Genomic DNA, 23932 nt, shown 5'->3' on the forward strand with positions numbered 1-23932 from the left:
ACTTGACCGCCTGAAACCTCTCGTGACACAGATCCATGTCTTCATCGTCGGTGGTCTCTACGAAGCTCAGCCCAGAGACCTGAGCAATAATGCTGGAACAAGTGCATATCCGCGGCCGCTCCAAAGCCGAGATTTGTGGATCTGGGCAAGTCTCAATGCCCTTGCAGACGATATATCACCGGCAAACGATCAATCTCGTTGGCTGTCGAAGGACGATGTTCTTTGAAGGAAGGTAACGCTCTATTCGTTATAGTGATATACCTATACAACACATGTTAGCACTGTCGAGCGGAGGTTACCATAGTCCAGCATCGCTCACAAGATAATCAGGTAGGCCCCAGGATTCAAAGCCTAGTCGTCGGGCCATTTTGGCGAATCCCTCCGTCTCGATGAGATGATAGAATGGGAAAGCAGGAAACATGGCGCCATCCCTATGTACTTCTGCTTTGACCAAAAGAGCTGTTCCACCCACGCCATCCAAAGGCATGAGTCGACGTGGATCACCGTTGGGCCCAGTATTCGCCAGCATTGCCATAAGAGTTCTGTAGGTGGGCATCTCTGCATAGCCTTCTAGTAGAATATCATCAGGACCCATTTGAGCAGCAAGCTGTTGTGCAGTGTCACTATCTCGCCAGGAGTTGTAATCGTAAGGTCGGACATCAGGCGTTCCATCGTCTTTGAGGTATCGTTGATAACAGTTGGGGACAATGATAGATTTGTCGTGACTAGCCAGGTCTTGGATCAACGTGGGAGGAGTTTCCACAATGTCCGAGTCGAGCCATAGCACCCAAGATGTAGAAGGACCAATGGTTGTGAATAGAAGGCTGTTCCTTGCACGAGACATGGCTGCTCTGCGAACTCTTTGGTTTTCCATCTTATGTCTTTCCTTCTCTTCTTGGGATATGAGGGGGGATTCGATGTCTTGCCGTAGGATGGTGATGGATTGGAAGCGGTCTTCTTCTGGGCCGGATTGGGTGATCTTGATGGCTTCTTGTAACGCTGTTGTAGCCTCATTGCCTTCTTTTGTTTTGGGCGTGATGAAGCCCAAACTTATGTGTTCGTGGGGATAATTCAGGGCAAGTAGGTTGGCCCAGTATTCGGGGTAGAAACGGGCCAGTGGAGTGAGGATGAGGACTTTTTCGTTCTTCGCCGCAGGATTGGGTGATGCAGTGAGGTTGTTAAGCTGGTAGTGGACGACAGGTGGAGGACGATGGACACCGCCATGGGAGTTGAGAGAATCGGCTTGCTTGCGGAAAGCTGATGTAGGAGGAGACAGGGGATTGTCTGCGGCCGCGTCGGACAGGCGCTGACGCAGGTCCGAGGAGGTGATGGATGTGCTGGAAATGCTGTAGATGAAGTAGATGAAGACGACGCCCAACAGAAGTCCCAGAGCTATCGTCCGGTTGCTGGTACGCGACTGTCGCATGTCGAAGTAGCCCGCCATGATCGGGCAGCTGATGGGCAACGTATCACCTGGAGAGGTTGACTGGCATGGTCAGGAGAGGTCAAGGACTGCACATGACAACAAGAGGTGTTAGAGTATGGAGATCAACATATGCGACACTGCACACGTCTCAACTCAGAAAGAAGAAAAAAGCGTGTAAAGTAAGCGCAGATTTGATCGCAGTGTTCGAACTGACCAGGTGTTGGTTGACAAGTTGACAGTTGACTTACGACGACCACTACTCCGTACTGTACCTACAAAATCGAGTTGGCCGGCGTATTTGATTCCGACCGTCTCCCTACGCCACATCCAGTCACCTACACCCATGCTGTGCCTCACAAAGCACTTTACATATGGTGGTACAGATCGCATTTATGAAACAGAAAAGTCTTGCAGGTTGGTATTCATCTTATTTCTTGGGTGGGACAAGGGACCCGAGTACTATTCAGCAGTCATGCATTTCTATGCGATGACACGTCTCCTTTTTTTTCATACATCACGCTTTTTGCGTGGAAAACCCCTGATATCGCTATGCAAATCGTCCAGTCACAGTACATTTTGACAGAAAAACATCCCCAACGTCGCACCAGGCAACTTGGGAGTGTAAGCTGTGCAGGGCTATAGAGTGAAAATGAGGAATCCAAGCCGTGAACAATCTCACCGAGGTGAGCATCTGCCACTGTTGACTTTGCAACGAATGAACAACAGACTCATGTCTGGAGAATCTGAAGTGGCTTTTAAAAGAAATGAAAAGATAGTAGTCTCGAAACCCCATGCTGTGAGAACAAAGAAAAACCGTTGCGTCGTCATAAAAGGTATAATGGCTTGGTCATGAAATCGTCATGTTTTGTAAGGTCGGAGGTCACCATTTCCATCATTCATAGACGTCGGTCTGTCTAACCTTTTTCTGTTTCTTGACGCTCTCTCTGTCTGAGGAACAATCACTCCTCGGGCTCCTTGGACTGGCTGCCGGCGAGATCTTCCCAGCCCCTTTGACTTGGAAGTAGTCACCGGCTTCATCCAAAGCCAATGGTGTTACAGGACCCTTTGGACTGCCTAGGGGATCGAGTCGAGGAGAACCAGGCTTCACGCCCATGGACGAAGCGGCAATCTTGGACGACAAATTCGCCCGTTCCAGGAACTCGCGTTGTTTTTCTCGCATCAATCTGGGCGACTCTGGTAGGACAGGTGCCGTGACTCTGTTGAGGGTGATGGCTGGACTCTGTACTGTGGACGAAGGCATAGCAGGTGAATCGAGATGAGGGAAATTGGCGGGGTGAAATCTGGGAAGATTCATGTGCAGGTTTCTCGACGCTTGTCGACCATGTTGTGCTCGAGGTCGCGACGGTTGTGGCGCAAGTGGACCATGACTGGAAGGTGGCCTCGGTGATAAAGGAGAGGTGGGTGTGTAACGTCCTGAGAAGGAGTCGGCTCCCATTCTGTGAACCATTGAGATGGACGGAATGGAAGACGTCGTAAATGGTGATATTGTACTCCAAGGACGCTTTCTGATTCAAATCGAGGGTGTTGTCTGCATGCGGCAGCTGGTCGGTGTTATCTGGAGAGTTTCCTGTTTGATGTTGCTGATGATATACAGTGGCCAGATAGGGGGTTTCGGCAATATCGTCGTGTACCGGCTGGGATATATTGAAGATAAAATATCTCAGCAGTGTTTGATCTTTGACAGACAAATCAGTCAATCGGCGTGAAAGAAATTGAAAGCGGAAGTGCCGGCTCAGAGTGTAATCCTTTCTGCTGAAATACTGCAAGAGTCGACTAACCAAGGTGGCAGAGAGGGCAAACAGGCTCTGTATTATTATGATCGATATAGAGTTTGCATATAGGCGGCAGACCGGATAGGCTGTATTTCTTGTCCTGGTGGTTGCTCGTTGGCTGTTCCGTTGCTTCCTGAAGGGCAGCCAAATTTGGGTGTCTTTTTGGGGCAATTAGTGATGGCTTGCCGGGAGCCGGAAGATCAGCAGCAGGGTCGACTTGTCACTGATATGCCAGATATGGAAAGTCACTGATCAGCGCGTCTGATTTCCGGGATTGACAAATGGTACACAATCCTGAAACATCGAATGATATTGATGAGGGGAGTGCACATGGAAGTAAGTTATGGAACCAAACCGAGGTGGTGGATCAGACAATGGAGGGATGGCTGTGCAAGGGGATTGATTGTCCCTTTCAAGTAGTGTTGATCTTGGTCCAAGTAGTCGTGGTACATGCGACGGGTACATGTGCTGGTACAGGGACAACCCCAGACCATATGGCACCTTTTATTACTGGGAGCAAGTCGTCGTCATCGTACTTTGAGTAGTTAGGCCTCGGTAGGAGGGTTCAGTAGCCCCAATTCCTGGGCCGCCCGAGAACGTTCTTCGCAGGGCTTCCCGTCAAAAATTTGATGCAGGGCATAAACGGAGTGGCACCAAGGAGCGTCCACCATTGAAAAGCCAGTTAAAGCCACGCGAGGAGAGGCTTGATGACGTTGCCGCAGCGCCACACCCGCTCACCGATGAACAGGGGTTGGCGATAGGGAGATCCGTCGCAATCTTCCCTACTCCATGATAGTATAAGCAAGGAACCCCTCCAAGGCGTAAGGGCCACTGCCGAGTTATCCAAGGTGACACGTATGGATGGCCAATTGGTATCAAACCACTGTAACCTCCATGAGCTGACGACGACGGAGAACTTGGTAGCATACGCTGGTGAAAAAAAGAGTTTGTCCTCGATAAGATACCGAGTCCAAGGAACCTCTTCAGAAACCTCTTTGAATTTCATGTTCTGGGCGTAAATTGTGTCCTTGCCGAGTCACAACGTCGGAATCCACCCAATTTTTTTATGAACCAAACCTGCCACCTAAGCGTTTGAAAGACGCCATCGCCCCTAGCACCGAACTGGTCGTTTCGAGGGATCGCCGTTCGCATAGCCAAGCAGCTCACGAGCCCATGATTTTCATATCGTCCATGGACGACGTATGGCCAACCGAAAGAAGCAGTAAATGTCTATCGCACACTTGGCCCGATTTTATTTACGACCGCTCCCTTCGCGTAGCTATCTATATGCAGACTGTTGTAATAAGAGGAGTTCACAGCTGTGCTCTCTCCACTTGATATTACACTGCAAATTGCTTGCTGGCTGCCGTGGTGCCGACTTGGCTTCCTTCCGATGAAATTGGGTTTGTGGGCAGAGTTCCTTTGAACGTCAGAGCGGGCCGCACAAGTGCAACACATCACTCTGTGTTTGTAACAGCAAATGAGCAGAAGGAATGCCACGGAATATCCACCTTGGAAACTGGTGTGGAAAAAGAAACGTACCAGCACCTCATACATTTGCTTTCGCATATAGCTTGACCCTCGCGGTCAAGTCCGGGACCCGTAGTCACACACGGGTACGAAGCACAATCCAGAGCCGCGACAGTCGTGTATCAACGTCACTTGTGTTCGCGGGAGAAGGTTCATGATGGGAAGCGGCAGCATAGTCAAGCACTTTCCATGGTGCTGTCGGCTTTGCGGCGACCTCCTCACCTGGAGCACCAGTAGAAGTTTCTCCACTACTACTGCTTTCAGTGTTGCCTAGCTCCGGTTTCTCCTCCTTCTCACCTCTGTAAATGTCATCGACCCAGAGCGGAATGGCCTGAGTGATGTCGTTATATTGTAGTATGAACCAGCTGACCAGGGGCCGATCATGCTGCTCTTCTAGGTATCCGAATATCCGTGCTCGATCCAGGGAAAAAGAGGACCAGAAAAAGGGTACGTCCCCGTATTGGATCTGACCCGTAAGACTGTGCGGCTTGCCGGATGTTTTGTCCGCTGCAGACAAAGCCGTTTGCGTACTCCGTACAAGCATATGAATGCCAATGATGATGACATCTGGGGGTGCGGTGTATGGAGATGGGGTTCACAGTATAGCTGCCCTGTGCTTGCTGTCCAGAGTCTTGCCCATCTCCTCGGCATTCAATGTTGTCTGCATGGAAGAACAGGTAGTCAGTGTCAGTGTCATTCAGGCTTTTTAGGTCTGACTGGCACCGCTCCTCTTAACTGCGGCACAAAGTCGATGAAGATTCATGTCAGACGAACTCTTTTTCATCGCGTTCACTAGGTATCACAGTACAAAGACCTGGCCAAGCGGTTGCCGTAAGCATCAAGAAACAATGTCGACTCACCTGCAGGAGCAGTGCTTTCCCGTCTGCCAAAACTCAGCCTCAGGGTCAGCATCGCTAGGCTGAGGTGCAGCGTACATGCTACATCGTAAAAATACGACCACGGATGCATCGCATTGTCAGCCTAGAAGAAGCCGGAAGATCGTGCTTGACCTGGCATGAAATACGATGGAATTTGCATCAGCCTGCACAGCAAAGTCCGCAGCAAGATAGTAAGAGTATGCAGTGAGTATGCTATCTTGTATAGAAGAGCTGTATCCTGGAAGAACTGTGGCGACATGCAGTGCATCTATCTCGCTTGCTAGGCGAGTTGTCCGGAAGAAAGCGCTTCCTGTTCGCTTCTCGGAAAACACAGCTAGATCTTCGGCCACCAGCCACATCAGAGATCCAATGCAAATGAAGAAAGAATATGGCATACGAAGGTACATAGATCGGTAAGAGAAAAGAGAGGAATGTGGTGTACTCTTTACAGCGAGTCCATCGTAATTTCGTGGCTGAGCGCTGCCGGAGTCTTTGCCTACCGAATAGTCCCTGCATGTCACCAGCCAATCCCATGGCCCGCTAGAACCACGAAACGAAGGGTGCACTTCGCATTCGATGTCCAACTTCTTTATCAACGCCTCTACACTATCCAGGCTACCCTATAAACCAGCACTCCTCAAATACTGCTCGATCGTCCGAGCCACAGTCGAGCCCTAGTTTCTAGGACTATGAGATTCAACTCTCGTGGCGTTGAAGACTTGCACCACTCGCCATGGAGGCGCGACTTGAAATCGATTCAGCTGGCCGCGAATTCGATCAATGGCTCGACTGGAATGGTTCTGTCAACAACTCATCTAGAGGTCCTGTCGATGAAAGGGCGACCATTGCCCCGGAAAACATCTCTCACCTTCCTATTTCTCCATCCTCGAGTACCAACGGCGACGTTCATCTTTCCCTCCTGAAAACCGACCTCCTCACCGCCCCTTCACAACATGAACTATTGACACCCCGGCATAGTTCGGGTTCTCCGGATTCGCGATCTAGCATGGAGATGAGACTGAGCGGAGACACCTTACGAGAAGCAGTCCCTTCCATCGAGCGGCCAATGTTGAAGCGAAAGTTGTCGCCCTCTGATGTGCCGATTACGGACTCTCGTTACGACGCACCCACTCCAGCTGCGAAGAAACGGCCACACAACATAATCGAGAAGAGATATCGCGCAAATTTGAATGACAAAATTGCAGAGTTGCGGGACAGCGTGCCCAGTTTGCGTACTACCAAGAAGTCAAAGACTAAGGACTCGGTCAAGGAGGACTCGGATGAGCAGGACCTGGACGGCCTATCTCCCAGCAATAAACTCAACAAAGCTTCTATTTTGACCAAAGCTGTTGAATACATTCGACACCTCGAATTTCGCACCAAGCGACTTGAGGAAGAAAACAAATCACTCAAAGAACGGCTGGAAACTCTCGATAAAGTCATTGCTCAAGGTGGCCATGACGCCCAAAGAGCTGCCGCCTTCACCAGCGACACGGTCATAGAGCAGACTCCTTCTGACTCGCATCCCACATCTCCATCTTCAGACTCCAAGCAAACTTCCTCAAATCCACCACAGGGTTTGATTTCCCTGCCAGACAGCTGGCGACGACTACGACAGAACCAGTCACAAGAACACTATGGCCATATTTATGACACCCCATCAAACCGTTCCAAGTTGTTGAAGGGGAAATGGCCAACTCGAGTAATGCTAGGTTCGCTGGCAGGTCTCATGATCATCGACGGACTCAACGAAAGCGATACAGGCACAGAGTCACGAGAGAAAGGTCTATTTGGCATCCCTCTCGAGCTCCTCGACGGTTGGCAATTTCTACAGTCACCAAAAGTCTACTTGGCAGCCTTCAGTCAATTTTGTCAAGCGGGTGGCGTTTTCCCTTTGATCAAGGGCTTCGTCGCACTCACAATTGTTGCCTTCCTCGTGTTCTCATATCTATTCAACTCGAAACCTGGGTTCAAGCAGGATATCGAGGAGGCTGGTCCGATCTCACAGGCCCCAGCACCGGCATCCCCCATCGAGGTCAGACGCCGAGCTTGGAGCACTAGCATGCAGGAGCTGCGACTTCCTCATCACAGCTTCTTCCCGGAATGGCTTGCCCTTACTTCCGAGTGGCTCAAGTATACTGTCGGCTGCCTATTCGGACCTCGAGCCTACGCTTGGTTGACCGGGCGTACCGCCGAAGATGACGTGGCTCGGATCAAAGCTTGGGATATTGCCATTGATGCCCAATTGGCCGGTGGGGATGTCGAAGTCAGCCGCAGCAGAGTTGTCCTAACGATTTTTGGTTCAGGCACTCTACCCAGTACGCCTTTGCGGTTGATGCTCAAAGCACTTCATTGTCGGGTTCTCTTGTGGAACGTGGGCTCATTCGGCACGGCCGTTTCCAGAGTGGCTAACCGGGTTGGGAAATTCCTGGCTTGCCGGCAATGGAGTAGAGCCAAGGAGACACACGATAATCTGCCCCTGCATCATACCGATCGGCTGCCAACATATCTTTCGGAAATGCTGGAAATGCCGTGCGACGATGTTGTCTTGGATACGGTTTGCCAAAGAGCTTACAATTTGATGTATGACCGGCCAACCCAGGAAAATGCTTCCAATGCATTGATGGATGTGGTTGTGGAAGATCATGCCGTCCGGTCACCTCTAGATGCGATCGCTGCTTGGAGGTCCACATATTCTCTGACACGGGCTGTCGAATTGTCCCTCCAGGACACGGAGCCCGAGTCCCTGCAGCAACACCTCTCATGTGCGGTCAGACTTGCCCCACCCGGTTCAGCCGTCGAGTTACGTGCTCTGGCGGCAAGCTCGGTGTTCAGCAGCACCCTCCGAAGCGCCTGTTTCCCGCGTGCATCAAAAGCGATGGAGGCCGCGTTATCGCCAACCCCAGCCGCTACGATGCAGCCCCCTTATTTCATCGATTCTTCGACACCGGTCTCGGCCAGAACCGACATCTTGAATTGCTTGCATTGTGCCAAAACTCTGCAGATCTTGGAATGCGAACGTGACGAGGACAAAGCTGTAGCTTACTTTTGTTCGAGAAATGTCGACACCACAAACGCTAACTTGTTGTCGAAAGCCGCCGTGGCTTGCGTCCTGCGGCGACTACCTGCCATCACTAGTTCAGCTTCTGCTGACCGAGAAGAGGTCCGAATCCTACCACGCGATTTCGGTCAAGAAGCTGACTCGTTGCCGCAACGCAGCATGGAGAAGTCGTCGAGAAGGTATAGCACCTTAAGTAACGATACTGGCTATGAAAGCCAGGATGATCTCACGTCCTCGGGGGGTTTAGATCGGGACGTTCGTTTGAATGGACATGAAACGTTGGCGCTGGCGTCAGATGAGTTTGTTGTCTGAACATGTATATATCTTATGTCCGATACGAGGATGCCTATAGTTGGGCGGTGTTCTGGTCACATACAGAACCATTGTGCAGCAATGTACTGATCAGCATGACCACAGATAAGTCTAAGACTCTAATGCCATATATGTCAGTGGTTATACTTGCAAGAATACCTGTAGTTCATACTGCTCCCATTCAGGAGAGTTGAGTTGTATCTAAATGTCTTCAAATGACGTCGAATTTCATGCCATAGTGTGATATGACTTCATTCTTCTTCATTCGACTTCCACCTTCAATATTCTCTGCATTTCATCTGAGTGTTCTGAGCTCGGTGAATGGAGATGGGTGACGAGGGGCAGGGAGATGACGCCGTGTGGCAGATTGGAGTCTTTGACTCGCATTGCCATCCTACCGATATCATGGCATCAGTCAACGACATTGCTGACATGAAGGCCCGAGTCCTCACGGTCATGGCTACAAGGGCAGAAGATCAGGAAATGGTCGAGAAGACTGCAAAGATGTATCCAATCGACTTCAAACTTGACGTTTCCAATCCAACCTCAAGATACGTGGTTCCTGCCTTTGGATGGCATCCATGGTTTTCACATCAAATGTACGACGATCGCGATCAAAAGGGTCGACCGGAGGCAGTCGAGCATTATCGCTCCGTCCTCGTACCGACACCTGACGATGATGATTTTCTGCACGCTCTGCCCACTCCACGCTCGCTCAGCGAGTTCTTGAAGCAGACCGAAGCACGACTTCAAGAGTTTCCTTTCGCACTGGTGGGAGAAGTAGGACTGGATCGTGGCTTTCGCCTACCTGAAGGCCCAAGCGCTACGACTGGTGACATGGGCAACAAGACTGGAGGATCTGAGGAGGAGTATACACCTGGATCCCGCGAGGGTAGACCTCTAACACCTTACCGGGTAGATATGGACCACCAGAAGATCATTCTCCGAGCTCAGTTGGAACTTGCCGCTAAGATGCGCCGACCCGTCTCCGTCCACGGTGTGCAGGCCCACGGACACGTTTTTGACTTGATGCGGAGTATGTGGAAGGGGCACGAGAGGCCATCGAAGCGTGAAAGGAAAAGGAGACCGGACGCTCCCAACGCTCATCCTCAGGACGATGCCGAGACCGACAAGGACCTCCCCTTTCCGCCTCGCATATGCATGCACTCCTACTCTGGACCTCCGGATGCTCTCAAGCAGTTTCTCAACCCAACTGTGCCGGCTAATATCTATTTTTCTTTCTCCACGGCGGTCAATTTCTCAAACGCATCTTCCGCGAAAGTGACGAGCGTCATCAAGGGCGTGCCGGACAACAGGATCTTGATCGAAAGTGATCTGCATTGTGCCGGGGAAAGAATGGATGAGTTGCTCGAAGAAATTGTGCGACGAGTATGTGAGATCAAGGAGTGGTCAATACAACACGGAGCTCAACAACTTAAGCAGAATTGGACGAAGTTCGTGTTCGGCTGATAAAACTATAAGCTGGGTCGGAGGACGAACCAGTTTCCAGAAAAAGTGGCACCGCCTGATAGGGCGTATCTCGAAGACACAAAGTCGAAGTCAGGCTGGTTTACAACAGCGGATGCCTCGACAGCAAGACAGAAGCACTGTACGGTATAGCTGATGGCCTCCCCTCTGCCAAATGCCAACGCTACATCGTTGTGTGTGAAGGACTCCGGGATGGCAACAATGGGCATCTGCTTGAAACTAACGAGCTACCGCGGTCACTGTGCCACTTTTCTTGGAAACAGGCTTGAGGCCGCCTTGAGATGTGACCACGCCATATCACCTCACCTTCACTACAAGCAGTCACCTCGAGCAACCACTGGCGCGTTTGTTTGCGTGACACGCGATCACCGCGGTCTGTCCAAGGCATTCGACCTATCGCGACAAACGGTTTGCGTTCGTTTTCGCCACGAATGAGATCTGACGCAATTAATCAATCTGAACATGGCGGGTCGTCTCATGTACACAATGTCCACTGTGCCAGCCAACCTCCCCATCCTCAATCCTCCCCAATCTTTCGGGTACAAGGATTGGGTCATCAAATACCCGGTTCCGCAATTCCTTCACCACAGTAACGATGGCGCTCAAAACCACCACGAGGTCCGTTTGCAGAAATTGGTCCATTTTGTCGAAACTCGGTTCGGCAAAGGCCGGTGCTTCTTCAGTTTCTTGCAAGGTCAAGGTCAGCGCAAGCCGAGTCAGATCGAGGTCACTCAGCTTTATGCTCTGCATGAAGTCAAACATTGGCCCGGTGCTGTGGCGCAGGTGGAATGGACATCCTTTGTTATGGCGAACATTGAGTATGACGATATGGTCAAACTGTACGGTTCTTCTAGTTTGACTGGTACGCTGACTGGTATTCCGACCCAATGCTCCAATATTTAACGCTGCTCAACTGACTTCTCCCCTAGTACCGGTGCTTCCAGAAGCCGCATTGGACGTCTACAAACTGATGAAAGAGAGTGAAGACGCAGAATTATCCCGGATCTGTGCTAGGACTGGCAAGACCATCGGACAATTAGTGGACGGCAATATCAGTCTTTATGCCAATGAGGTTGCGTCGCACATCTTGGACACACCAAGCCTTACACCTGAAGTCGACCCACCCTCCATCTCAGACCCTGCACCTTCACCTATCCCTATCTCACGTCGTCCAAAATCCAAGATAATGCCTATCTCTACATCCGCACTGGCAGATCTCTCTACGATTACTAGGAGAGGGGCCCGTGAGGCACAGTCGCCTTCGAGCGCACATCTCCCACCCAAGCAACAGACTCTACGCAATAAGCACATGACTCTTCGACAGCTGGCACAGAACGACACGCTGTTTAAAGAGGTCGCAGAGAACCACCGCCTGTTTCTGGACAAGATGATGAAGAAGATTCACCAGTATTCAATGCGCGTCATCTGTCGCCTACCTGCTATGCAATCAGAATCTTGGGGAGTATGCCAAGGGCGTTCGAGGGACTGGATCAAGAAGCTGTGTGCTGAGTCGCTGCAATACTGGCGGGACCGCAGCAGAATCCCTTGGGATGAGTCGCGCGCCCCATCTGGCCCGTTGGACAAGCAGATTTCCTTCTTTTGTGCATCTTACGCAGTGACTGACCCGCTGCCGAAATCTGGGCCCAATCGCAAGATCAAGGCTCGGGTTCATTTTGTTCGAGCTCTATATCGCCAACGCAACCTTGTTGGATCGTGGGTTGATAACTTGAAGAAGAAGGCTGAAGAGCGAACAGGCGTGCGGTATCGAAAGGAAGATGGATTTGTTTTGGATTTATGGACTGGTGGGTGCGAGAAAGTTGAAGATTTCCAGAAGAGGACTCAGCATGAACAACTGGTCGATGAACTTGTTGTCGTGGAAAAGGGACAGTATCCGGAGCTTGATCAGTGACTGTGTAGAAGGTGACCATGTTTTGGGTCATAAGAACACCTGGGTATGCTGTGTCGAAGTACGATCTTGTCTACTGTTTTGAGTGGACGAGCTTTGTATGATTATCATTCTAAGGAAGGAACAACAGTGTCCCTATGGAATTGGAATGTGAATGTGAGCTTCGTAACTGATCAACATGGCAAGGCTGGCTCGTTGGCTCCCCTTGCAGTTTCCAAGCCCAATCGGCATGAGCCTTGATCGCCTGTACATGATTGGCGGGCTCTTTAGGCTACGCAGCTCCGGCCTCCTCGGTAAGCTTCATCTGCGGCCCCTGTTCATCACCTCTTCATTCATCCCGTCGTTGTTAATTCCTTTAAAAGTGTTTTCATGAAGCACAAGTTCATCAACTACAACTCTCGCCACTTTGCGCAGAGACACTTGAGCAATATAGCCACCAGATGAAATGTGTACGATTGGTATTGGTGGCTGGGTGCCTTACATGCCCCGATCGAAGCCAAAAAAGTCCATGATGTCAAGACATTGCACTTGCACCACTTGGACTCACACAATGCACACAATCGAGTCTTATGTTCTGTCAAGCATATTGGTTATGCCTGTTCCTGCAGTGAATATGCATTGTTCGGCTCCTGCCTGATACCATATGCTAATGATCTTTCCGCCCATCATGACTGTCCCGTCCCTTTCTATATGTCCTTGACCTCTCGTATACCGAGACACTCACACTTGCACACAAACTAACACAGCATGTCCCCCTACCTTGATGACCGGCCCGAGCCTCAGCCTGAACATCAATCTACGCGTCCACGACATTGTATTTCGATACCAGAAGCTCCCATCACAGAGCAGTATCCAGCGCACCTACCGCCTGCGGACTCCAAGCTTGTGAACTCCGGAGTGGTCCAGACTACATTTGCGCCCACGGCGGATGCACCATACGGAACAGAGAAAGATGGATGGAACAAGACACACGAACATCAAACTGTACGTCTTCACACTCATGGATGACACGGGAGACTACAACTGACACTCTACGCTGTACAGGTCCTAGAAACACACTGCGCCTTCTTCGACCCGGACGGCGACGGCGTCATCTGGCCAGCCGATACATACCGCGTCTGCCGCTCCTTTGACTGGAAAATCCCGACTTCCTTGTTCTTCACGGCCTTCCTGCACTCTGTCCAGTCGTACAACACATCCCCATCCATCATACCCGATCCGTTCTTCCGCCTGTACGTCAAAAGAGCATACATGAACAAACATGGCAGTGGCACTGGCACGTTTGACTCGGAAGGCCGGTTCCGACCACAGCCTTTCGAGGACTTTTTCGAAAAGTTTGACCGTGATGGGAAGGGAGGGTTGACCAAGTGGGAGTTGTGGCATGGCTTGAGGAGGTCGAGAATGGCATTTGATTTCTTCGGGCAGGTCTCGGCTATGTTCGAGTGGGGGTTCGCCTGGGTGCTAATATGGCCGGAAGATGGTATTCTGAGGAAAGAAGACGTTCGCAGACTTCTCGATGGCAGCTTGTATCATGAGAAGGTGGTCAACAAGACTGGTCAGGCAAGCAAATGTCCGAGACCAACTGACAATGGACCCGGAACGATGACGAGGCCGAACATGAAGCAGCCCATGACAGCAGCCGAAAGGAAAAGCCAGTAGAGACTTGACGAGATTGATGTAGGCTCCACGAGCTACAAAAGCGACTAATGTCCTGGATGTTGCAGTACAGCATCATATTGATTGGCAAGTTTTACAGCTTACAACCTGCTTGCCAACTCCCTCTTCAATACGAACAGGTTCCGTTGTCCATCACTCTTGACCCGTCCAGTCCGTCCGATCTTCTCCTCCGTCTGGGAGCATAACTGCCTGAGCGTCTCCTCATCCCCGTGATTCGCGACGAATCTGTGTCCAGTGCTCTTCAGGCGACCGACAATGTATGCTCGAAGCGGGGTATTATCCCTCTTATATTCAACGGTATATGTCTGTAAAGGGGCATCAGTCAGTCGTACGCCTCAAAGACTTCGTTATTGCGTGACAACGAACCTCAATAACAGCATCCTGTTCACCCTGGACTTCGGCATCGACTTCGGGACTCGGCACATCTTCAATGACTTCCGGCAATGGCGGATTATCCGGGTACGCGACGCCTTCGCGGCGAGGCGACTTCGAAAGACAAATGACATGCTGATATGTCATGACGCCGCCGTTGGCAAGGACTAAACCGTGTCGGCCTTTTCCAGCACGGATTTGGCGTGTCATTTCTGTGATGGCCTTGAGAAGCACGATCAGCCCAGCTCACGGCGACCACTATACAGAAAGGCAAAGGGGACGTACATGCATAGAGTAATTGTTTCCGGCACCGCCAAAGCTCGTCAATCCGCCTAGCAAAGTGATTGGTTTGCTGCCGCCGGTGATAGGCAGATTCAAGTGTGTTGCTGCGATTTTGGGGACGACGGGAAAGCACCTATTCGGATCCACGTCGTCAGCCCATCTGATGGTGAGAGACACAGAAGAGGAGACATACGAATAGAAATCACATAAATCAATATCATCCCGTATCAGACCCGAGACTTCAAGACCAGTGTCAAGGGAGCGTTCAATAGACGGACTGGAGTGGTAGTTTGGTCGATTCCAGACTTTGTACGACGACACACTATATGTCAGCACGTTGGGCCGCCAGAGTGAGGGAGATGAGAGAGAGGACATACAATCAGTTGCATCCTGCGTCCCTGCACCGCCGAGAACATATATCCATTTCTCCTTGGGGATGCCCAGTTCTTCAGCGAATGTGGTGGAAGTCAATATGCATGCCGCGGCGAGGTTGACCGTGTTGAATGCGTTCATGAGTAGTGGATCTGTTGTCATTGTTAGTAAGGATTGAGGACTGCCCAGTGACAGGAGAAGGAGAAGCAAGACGTACAAGGCAAACATATCATCCTATTCCTCTTTGACACCGTACCAATCTCCTCTTTCGACTTCGGCGATTTCTCATAGTTCCAAGAATAAGGCTGACTTGAAGCGACTTCTGCAAATTCAGCGTACAGTTGTGCTGACTCGTCGTTGTTATCGCCTATACTTTGTCCGCGATGTGCTCGGAAACCAGCTTCAAAAAGCGGGTAGACTTGAATCGGTTCGCCTATGGAGTGGGTTGCTCCGATGTCTGTCACACAACCCTGTCAGTGACCCTGGACACTCGTGATAGCGTTACATGTGGTGGGAAAGTAACGTACTTTTCCCAAGATCTCTCCCCGTCGGCGAAAAGACCTTGTCGACGCCCTGTTTCGTCTCGATCCAGCCTGGTGGAGGCAGTTTCTTTGCGGCGGCGCATGCTGTTACTATATCCCCAACCAAGAGATCCACATTAGCATTGAAGTAGCTTCCGCACAGGAAGGGCTTGAACAGCACAAGGTGAGGGTTCGAGAGTGCTTACATGAAGCAAGTGCTTCACCGCCAGTCACGATAGCAACTTTACTTCGCCGCTTCGATATCCGCCGCGCAGCCTCATCGAGCATCTTGGCAGGCTTGTTCCCGCCATGGTCGGAGTAGAACCGGTGGCGTGGAACGACGCCTAGATTCCTGCTGATGTCGCCCGGTAAATCGTCGTATGGCCATGTCCATGTGCGGACGACGTCGATGCTGTCGATTGCCGATTGCAGTTTCGCGCGACTTGATGCATTGAGAGCGGTGTCTTCCAGCGCGATTGTGATGGCGTTAAGTATCAGGGTCAATGGCTCGTGGGCATCTGATATTGAGGTGGAGCGGTTAACGAAGTCGCCTACGCCGACGACGATGGGGATTTCAGACATGATGGTGAGATCCCCTTCAGGTCCAACGTCTAAGGCAATGCTATGTGCAAGGCATGTGCGCAGTCCTTTGTAGAGGCTCGTACATTCGTAGGTTCGAGGGGTGTGAACGGTACTCAGTCATGTTGAGGTTTGAGGATGTGATGTGAATAGAATGTTGGAGTACAACCGAAAATGCCGAGGTTCATTCATACTTGTGCCTTGCAAAACTCCATGAATTGTCAAGTTTGCCGAGTCAGTCTGGACTGCTATGACCACGGCTAAATGTTGTTCGATTCAAAGATTGCGTCGAGGAAAAACGGAAAAAGGAACAAACGTTGAAGCCAGAAGCGCCCGTACTTTCCCGACATGTATATATAGCAGGAGTACATCCCTTTCCTTCATCGCCCGGGTGAGAAACAGCTGTCCTTCGGAACATACTGATCAGCTCCCGTCGACGATGGCGGACAGCCCTCGCACTTGGTCATCAAGGACAGCGCATCTCCACGAATCCCCATCGTTCCTCATCGACTCATATTGCTCATCACTCATTACAATCATGTATGAAAACACCACTCCACCACGTACTGCGACAAACATGCACGATAAACGACCTCCCTGACGCCAGTCGAGACCCCAGTACAGTTCATCACATCTTCTCCCGATGAGAAATCGTGGTCGCTTCCTCATCATCGCCCTTCACCACGACTTCGAGCATCTCATCTGGGTGCCTCTGTGCCCGCACAGCCTCTGCAACACTCTTGAAGAACCTCACCTCAGTCAGTTCGAAGGGTGCACTACCCACAACCTCAGGCTCCAAGAATCTCCATCCAGCACGTTCGAACCTCTGTCGAGTCGAGTCCGACATCGCGACGAATCGAACCTCGACCCTCTCCCCAGCATACTTCCTCAACTCCGTGATGAAGTTCTTCAAGCCATTGACGGCCGTGACATCGCAGAAAGTGACCGTGGTGAAATCCAAGATGAGGACTTTGATCGGCGGCAGATTGGCGTTTTGGGTGTTGGCCTTTTTGCGCAATCGGTTTAGTCGCTTCTCACCTTCGACGGACCAGACTCTGTCCGCCTCTGCACCATTGTCGCGATTGTATTCTGCAGTGTGATATGTCTGGACGATGTCCATCATGGTTTGTTTGTTCTGTAAGGTGTTGGGGAAGAACAATGGTTCGTTAAAGCGGAAGACCCGGATGTCCTCTGGGATACTTGATGGCATATGACGAGCAGTATCGAGGGACGCCACCAGCTCGGAACTAGAATCTGCTCCAATTGACTTGACACGAATGAAGACCTGGCGGATGAGGATATATGCCACGTTGAAGCCCACGGCGCAGGCAATTCCGATCTCGGTACTGACAAACAAGGAGACCCAGAAGGCTATCATTGCAGCGATGAAGTCTGCAAGCGATGTTTTCCAGAAATGATAGTAAGTCTTGGGAGATCCAATGAGAGGCCAAACAGCAGTGATGATGATGGCAGAAAGAGTGGCCTTGGGAATCCAGTAAAGCGCTCCAGTGAACTTGTAAATTGCAAGCACAATGAAGGCGGTAGTGACAAGTCCGCTCAAGGGAGACTTGACCTTGCACTGCGAATTGACGGCAGTACGTGACATCGCTCCACCGACACCCATCGACCCAAAGGCGCTGTTGAAGAAGTTGCATACCCCAATGTAACACAACTCCTGGCTGGCATCAATGACATAGTTGTTCCTCATGCCAAAGGCTCGGCCAATAGCCAGATGCTCCAAAGTGGCTGCGATGAAAGGGGCGATGCTGCGACCAGCAACTTTGCCGATGAGTGTCGCGTCTGGCAGTTTGGGAGCTCCGATGTGAATAGCCGGGACTTTGCTGACGTCGAACAGGTAGTGCTTGGAACTTCGTCCCTTGTTGACGGCATAACTGATTCCCGTGAACAGCAGGAGAGCAATAAAAGCACGAGTGATGGACAGGAACCAGACAATCTTGTTCTTGTTGCCCCATCTCTCGCCGGCCTTCTGAAGTGACACCAGCAAAATGATACCAGCGAAACCAATGCCAGCGGCTCGTCCATTGCAGGTGGCCAAGTGGTGGAAAACGTCATGAATGATGTGGGCTGTGCCGGTTCCCACGTTTTTCTCACCTATGAGGTTTGCAACCTGGCCGAGCCCGATCGTTATCGCAGCAGCAGAAATGAAGCCGTTGAGAACAGGGTAGGAAATGAAGTCCAGAAGGAATCCCAACTTCAGGAATCCCAGGCCCATGCCATATACACCCATCATCAACGCAACCGCAGAAGCCACCGCTTGTGCACTATAGCCTTCTTTTGTCAAGTCAGAGACAATGTCTGAGGTGAGTAGGCCAATCAGGGAAGTCGGTCCGGTTGATAGGTCTGTCCTGAATGTCAGCAGAGTTTCGGCGGATGCCTGCACAGTAGACGACTGTACCTTTCGAGGTGCCCATGATCGTGTAGAGAACTGCTGGCAGCCAGGCCGACATCAGGCCCCACTGAACAGGTATCGTTGCGATCTTAGCATATGCCAGGCCTTGAGGGATCAGCATTACAGCCAGAGTCAAGCCAGCAACACAGTCGTTGATGATCCATTTGTAGTCGTAACGAGGAAGCCACCCAATGATTGGGAACTTGTCAAGCACATACAATGTCGCTGCTGCCGGAGCAGCACGAACGCCTTGCTTACCAAGCCTGGCGACGCGGTTCCAGGTAAAATCAGTTCTGATGTCGTCCTTGACCTTGTCGAAGACCTTCATGATGCTTAGTTAAATCCTTATACCGACAGGAGGGAGATAGGAGAAATCGAAGTGTGATATGGCAGGAGCAATATCACGAAGGGACGAAAGAACCGTGCGAGATATCGTGGGCTGGAGTTAGCAATATCTATCCATGTGGACCCCTCTTATCCTGAGATCTTCTTGGCTTTGGCAGTCCAACACGGGGTAACACATCTATAGTGCATGTGTGCTTGTCAGGTTGCTAATGTTAGCCGAAACGGATATACCAGAGGCTGATCAACCAGAAGTGCAGGGAAGTAGAGATGGTTGTCGGAGACCTGCCGCATCAGGGCAGGGCACTTTGGGTATCTGACAGACATTCCCTGCTAGTTGCATGCACGAGCCTCTGCCACGGTTGAAGGCCAGAGACTGGGTGCGGCTAGGCACTGTGATCCGTGGTAAGAAGGATTCTGGGGACGAATCAATGCGGAGGAGGCTTACCTGGCCCGCCTTTGGGGTGCGGGGGTGGAGGTACATGGCACACTTGCTCTCCGCTAAACTTGGATGAAGTCGAGCTGAGATCAAAGCCACCTGTCCCGCTTGTGATAACGATGAAACCGTGTTCGCTTAAACGATGACCCATACAGTGTCAGACTGTTGTTGCGCATGTTCGCTACGCTCAATGGCGAACTTGAAGACATCCAGTTAACGAAGGGGTATCGAACATGGTCCTCTGCCTCTTCTTTCAGGCAGTTTAGCGTATCTGTCAAGTGTCGACGATATACGTGTCATTACCTTTCGGTTGTGTTTTGGTCTGCTTGATGTGATTCTGTCCTGGAACAGTGCCCATACCGGCTGAACAATTAAGCAGAATCCGGGGTTATGTGGAGAGCCATCGTTGGAAGGACTTCCCATTGACTTCATGATGAGTATGGACAATACCTCGTGATGCACCAGTTGGTCCTGAATCTGTTGCACGATTTCGGCAGTGATGTCGATCTTGCCTCAACCTCATGTACCGGGATGTCGAAAACAAGTGCCGTACAGACCTCGGCAAGGAACAATTGTAAGCTGAAGCACTCTCAGTCCTCGCCCGCACGTTCCAGCCCACAATAGGATTCGACGTGATCACTAAGAACAGAACTGGGTCAAATGTTAGCACATGATACCTGGTTCGATCACTGGAAGTCGTTCGTGTCGATTCTGCCAGACGCCGTCTAGATCTGTGCTGCCAGAAGTACTCCCAGCAAGACCGTGCAAGTGACAATCGCAAGAGAGCTCGCAAGTTGGGAGGAGCGATTTATCCCGGGTCTTATAGTCAAGCGCGTGTATAACAGCCCGGAGGATGACGGACTTTTCTCATCAGACCACAACCAGGCTCCGAACCATTCCCGAGAATGTCAGGCTGAATATTGTAGCAGCAAGGTGTAGCATATGTGCAAAGGCTACCGCAGGAGACGATGTGTCAAACTCACTATCGATACGTCGACAAAGGCCATACGGTCCAGGTGGCGCACCACGACCTCAGCGAACAGGTGGAGCGCCGCATAGGTACTCCCCCATACTCCCCCATTTCAATATCTCTGATTTGATGGAAAAACCTTCAACCTGGCATTCGTTGCTCTGAAGTCGCACATGTACAGACGTAGTGCACCTGGGCCAGCCCAAACGTAACGGTTGTTGTAGACCTCGCCGGATGCGTGGGGGACAATGGTGCAGGCCCTAACAAGTTGCGTTAGATGCCACGCGTTTGCGGATGTAGTCAGGTCCCACAACCCTGAACTTGATGGTGCCATCTGCACCGTCCGGCGGTTCTGCAAGAAAGCACCATGCACCCTGGAGCGCCGGGTATCTGGTAGAGGGGCAATTCGATTAACCGAGGCGAGAGGCTTGTCAGGGATGCAAGTTATAGGACACTGGCAGGAACCGCACCCTGAAAATCATGATGTCTGTGCCGATACGTGCAATGGTGCCCTGCACCGTCCCATGATGAACATCTCGACTTCGAGTTCACTGAACAGTGTTAACACTGACAAGGCCAGCGATAGTGGCGTGACTGTTTCGAGGATTCCCTGCAATGAAGGAGGTGATGGCGGCTGATAGAATGCATGGAAACACTCTGTCAGGGTGGATGAGCATGTGGGATTACCCTTTGCTGTCCGGCTGAGCCACCGGCCAGGGCTGGATTGTAGACTAAGTGTCGGCATTGTGGGTTTGCGCACTGACATCCTTGGATTTGGGCCTGGTTGGAGCCCTCCGCATCACCTAAAGTCGGGTCGCTTGAATGATCTTTCGTGACTGGCTGATGAATCCATCGATGCCCGTCCGGATCAACAGGTCAAACCAGCTGAGGGTGTGAATGGAGCATGGTCATCGTTCTGCCGGCTCCTCGCCGCCGTCTCCAGACCCTGCATGCTCGTTCATTCCTTATCGTTCGTTCTCCGGATGTATAGCAGGAGGCGAAAACTGATCTCTAAGAAAGTTTCTTACCGATGACCCCATATATATTGATTCACCCAGGAGCAGCAAGACCTCCATGTTTGCATTGTGGGCCACGACTGACCTGTCTTCGGATTTATAGAGGTTGTGTTGCCTGAGACAACCACCCCAAGCAAGGAACCATTTCAAAGACTCGACGCGATATGTCTCGCGGCGCAAATTGCTATGGCAAAAAAGCGTCTTCTTATCGGCACCCATTGATGCCGCCGAATGTTCGAAGGTTCATCTCAGGATATGATCTCGCATTCTTGTCAAGTAGAGGATGTGGTCGGAGAAGGAAAGAACGAGTTGAAGGTGAAGTCGATTGCAGCCTAAACTGCTTTCACACTAGCGTGGAATGCATCCTAACAACTACTGTAACTATTCAGGAAGCTACAGCGAGAGTATCATTGATGTCTCAGACTCCAGCGTTTGACTTGCTTTTATCTCTACCTATTCGACATGATTACGGTGAAAGACATGTATCATTGAATGATCTGACGAATGCCCATTATATCGCAAGCTCTATTGCGGCGTCCCATCTAACCTCGGCAACCCGTAAATATTTCCTTTGCAAACCCTCAATGGACACCGTTTGGCACGCTTTGCTCGCGCAGATATGTCTTCCAAACGTCCTCAATATCGTTGCGGTATATCCAGGGCAACGCATCTTCACCACCAAATGCCTGCATCCTAGCTGCCAAGCTACTCTCAAATGTGGCATTCGGGTTGCTCTTCTTCGCTTCTACAACCCTGGCCTTCTGGTCGTCAAGATGTTGATACCTGGAACCACGGGTCAGCTTCGTTCAGGTGTCCAGCAAGCCACGTACATTCTGAGATAGTATGGCGACCGGATCTGGTCGAAAACTTCCAGAGCTTTCTCAAGAGGCGCAGATGTGGACCGAGCATACTCAATTGCCCTCGCTAGAATCCAGCCGTCCTCCAGCGCGAACGCAGCCCCAGACCCGAACGCGCCTGATCACCAACTAGTCAGCCATAGATACACGAACACCGGGTTGCCTTCCACTCACCTGACAGTGGATGACTCGCATCTCCAAGAAGCACACTTTTATTCCATGCAGTGAGTTTTTCCAGTCTGGGCCCAGCAAACGCAGAGAATTCTTTCCACTGTCCCTCCTGAGGTTTCGACAGCAGTTCTCGAACTCGAGGATCGTAGTTCTGGCGTATCACATGAGCCAGGTGGTGTTGGCGTGGGAAAAACACAATGCATTGCTTACCAAGAAATGAGACTCGACCCTTTCTTTGGTCGCGGGAACACCCCAGCTGAACGTCTTTGCGGTGACAGTTTCCGGATCGACAACGTTCCTAGCCGCGATCTCCATCATCCTTTCTTCATACGGCACCTCTCCAGGATCGTCGACAAAGGAATGATAAATGTGACCGGTCGGACCATGCCACCATGACGTCGACACGGTAAGTTCGGGGATATGCTCAACCGAAGTGACTGGGATCAAAACCCGCCATATCGTCGTCCCTGGACAAGGTTGAGTCGGGGTCTGCCCCGAGTTTGTGTCCAGAAGACTTTACCTGTGAAATTGATCTTATGATCCGGAAAGATATGATCTCTGACCACCTTTGGAAAGTCAGCTAGGTACACATCATGGCTCTAGGTGAATCTGGGCATACCGAGCGTATACCATCTGCTCCAACAACCAGATCCGCCGTGGCATTCGTGCCGTCCTGAAAGGTAAGCCGTACGCCTTCGGCTCCTAGATCATCCAGAGAAGCAAGCTTCTTGTTCAGCTGGATGACGCCAGGCGGAACCTTGGATATCAGCGCGGACTGCAATCTCGTCCGCCTTACACGCCGAGGCTGGTACTGTATTGGTAGATTCGCGGCACTCGTTCCGCCAACCTGTTCGCCAGTCAACCCATTCCTGTTGCAATGTCATCAGACCGGCGCTCGCTGCAATCAAAATGCTGTTGGGATAAGGGTATGGCATACCGATGAACAATCGCCGTCTTATGATGTCCCTTAACGCGGTCTGCCGCTTCTAGTAATTCGAGCACTCTCCAGCAATTGTACCCAATGCGAATGCCGGCACCAAACTCTCGAAGTTCTTCGGCCCGCTCGAATAGTGAAACCTCGACATCAGGAAGTTTGGACAATGCGATCGCGGCGCCCAATCCAGCTGGACCACCGCCGATGATGGCGACTCTCAGAGTCTTGGACTCTTCTAGAGGTCCTGCGTCGCCCATCTTGACTTTAGCCTTCACTCTCAATCTCCCTTACTAGACACGAGCGCAAGTACGTATAGTCAGTATAACTGAAAGGTTCCATCGGACAGAGGTCCAGCGTTTTTGTGCCGCTTAGCTGATCGTTTGCACATGGTTCCGCGATTGTAGTCGCTCTTATGAGATACGCGATATTCCGCGAGATGACGTGCTTTTCATCCCACCCTATCGCGTGCACTTGTAGAGGGTTGCGCCATCAAGAGCACCAAAGTCTAGAACCTAAGTACGACCAATGAGTGTCTCGATGGATATCAGTTCTGAAAGGAAACCCAGCACAAATGACCAAGCATTAGATCAATATTC

At 51.2% G+C, this 23932-nt stretch overlaps 10 protein-coding genes across 10 annotated transcripts; 4 read left to right on the forward strand and 6 right to left on the reverse strand.

The window, feature by feature from the left end:
- Positions 1 to 295: 295 nt before the first annotated feature.
- On the reverse strand, positions 296 to 1444 carry EDD37DRAFT_666480 (mannan polymerase complexes MNN9 subunit; the record flags this gene model as incomplete). Its single annotated transcript, XM_062819272.1, has 1 exon — positions 296 to 1444. One exon carries the CDS (start codon positions 1442 to 1444, stop codon positions 296 to 298), a length of 1149 nt encoding a protein of 382 aa, XP_062669646.1.
- An 874-nt stretch (positions 1445 to 2318) lies between these two features.
- Positions 2319 to 2882, reverse strand: EDD37DRAFT_650853 (uncharacterized protein; the record flags this gene model as incomplete). The annotated part of the gene is made up of 1 exon (XM_062818294.1): positions 2319 to 2882. One exon carries the CDS (start codon positions 2880 to 2882, stop codon positions 2319 to 2321), a length of 564 nt encoding a protein of 187 aa, XP_062669647.1.
- Positions 2883 to 4711: 1829 nt separating this feature from the next.
- Positions 4712 to 6045, reverse strand: EDD37DRAFT_439320 (uncharacterized protein). The gene is made up of 3 exons (XM_062812730.1): positions 5610 to 6045; positions 5047 to 5316; positions 4712 to 5000 (listed from the first exon to the last, which is right to left on the reverse strand). Exons 1-3 carry the CDS (start codon positions 5716 to 5718, stop codon positions 4807 to 4809), a joined length of 573 nt encoding a protein of 190 aa, XP_062669648.1. The 5' UTR covers positions 5719 to 6045; the 3' UTR covers positions 4712 to 4806.
- A 93-nt stretch (positions 6046 to 6138) lies between these two features.
- EDD37DRAFT_632442 (uncharacterized protein) lies at positions 6139 to 9282 on the forward strand. Its single transcript, XM_062816724.1, has one exon. It carries the CDS (start codon positions 6361 to 6363, stop codon positions 8998 to 9000), a length of 2640 nt encoding a protein of 879 aa, XP_062669649.1. The 5' UTR covers positions 6139 to 6360; the 3' UTR covers positions 9001 to 9282.
- Positions 9229 to 10710, forward strand: EDD37DRAFT_439376 (uncharacterized protein). The gene has a single exon (XM_062812733.1). It carries the CDS (start codon positions 9322 to 9324, stop codon positions 10468 to 10470), a length of 1149 nt encoding a protein of 382 aa, XP_062669650.1. The 5' UTR covers positions 9229 to 9321; the 3' UTR covers positions 10471 to 10710.
- On the forward strand, positions 10711 to 12503 carry EDD37DRAFT_439377 (uncharacterized protein). The gene is made up of 2 exons (XM_062812734.1): positions 10711 to 11362; positions 11418 to 12503. The coding sequence occupies exons 1-2, from the start codon at positions 10951 to 10953 to the stop codon at positions 12395 to 12397; spliced, it is 1392 nt and encodes a 463-aa protein (XP_062669651.1). The 5' UTR covers positions 10711 to 10950; the 3' UTR covers positions 12398 to 12503.
- Positions 12504 to 12955: 452 nt separating this feature from the next.
- EDD37DRAFT_666485 (Caleosin related protein-domain-containing protein) lies at positions 12956 to 14053 on the forward strand (the record flags this gene model as incomplete). Its single annotated transcript, XM_062819273.1, has 2 exons — positions 12956 to 13378; positions 13439 to 14053. The coding sequence occupies exons 1-2, from the start codon at positions 13142 to 13144 to the stop codon at positions 14051 to 14053; spliced, it is 852 nt and encodes a 283-aa protein (XP_062669652.1). The 5' UTR covers positions 12956 to 13141.
- EDD37DRAFT_439367 (acetyl-CoA C-acetyltransferase) lies at positions 13965 to 16323 on the reverse strand. Its single transcript, XM_062812732.1, has 7 exons — positions 15825 to 16323; positions 15625 to 15729; positions 15315 to 15554; positions 15103 to 15249; positions 14729 to 15030; positions 14438 to 14665; positions 13965 to 14376 (listed from the first exon to the last, which is right to left on the reverse strand). Exons 1-7 carry the CDS (start codon positions 16198 to 16200, stop codon positions 14152 to 14154), a joined length of 1623 nt encoding a protein of 540 aa, XP_062669653.1. The 5' UTR covers positions 16201 to 16323; the 3' UTR covers positions 13965 to 14151.
- Positions 16324 to 16811: 488 nt separating this feature from the next.
- EDD37DRAFT_439339 (SulP family sulfate permease) lies at positions 16812 to 19064 on the reverse strand. The gene is made up of 2 exons (XM_062812731.1): positions 18614 to 19064; positions 16812 to 18558 (listed from the first exon to the last, which is right to left on the reverse strand). The coding sequence occupies exons 1-2, from the start codon at positions 18933 to 18935 to the stop codon at positions 16826 to 16828; spliced, it is 2055 nt and encodes a 684-aa protein (XP_062669654.1). The 5' UTR covers positions 18936 to 19064; the 3' UTR covers positions 16812 to 16825.
- Positions 19065 to 21803: 2739 nt separating this feature from the next.
- EDD37DRAFT_439598 (salicylate hydroxylase) lies at positions 21804 to 23854 on the reverse strand. The gene is made up of 7 exons (XM_062812735.1): positions 23340 to 23854; positions 23022 to 23271; positions 22923 to 22968; positions 22613 to 22869; positions 22406 to 22553; positions 22205 to 22349; positions 21804 to 22157 (listed from the first exon to the last, which is right to left on the reverse strand). The coding sequence occupies exons 1-7, from the start codon at positions 23591 to 23593 to the stop codon at positions 21956 to 21958; spliced, it is 1302 nt and encodes a 433-aa protein (XP_062669655.1). The 5' UTR covers positions 23594 to 23854; the 3' UTR covers positions 21804 to 21955.
- Between the last annotated feature and the right edge of the window lie 78 nt (positions 23855 to 23932).

This window comes from Exophiala viscosa, assembly GCF_022695815.1.
Source record: "Exophiala viscosa unplaced genomic scaffold EDD37scaffold_6, whole genome shotgun sequence".
NCBI lineage: Eukaryota > Fungi > Ascomycota > Eurotiomycetes > Chaetothyriales > Herpotrichiellaceae > Exophiala > Exophiala viscosa.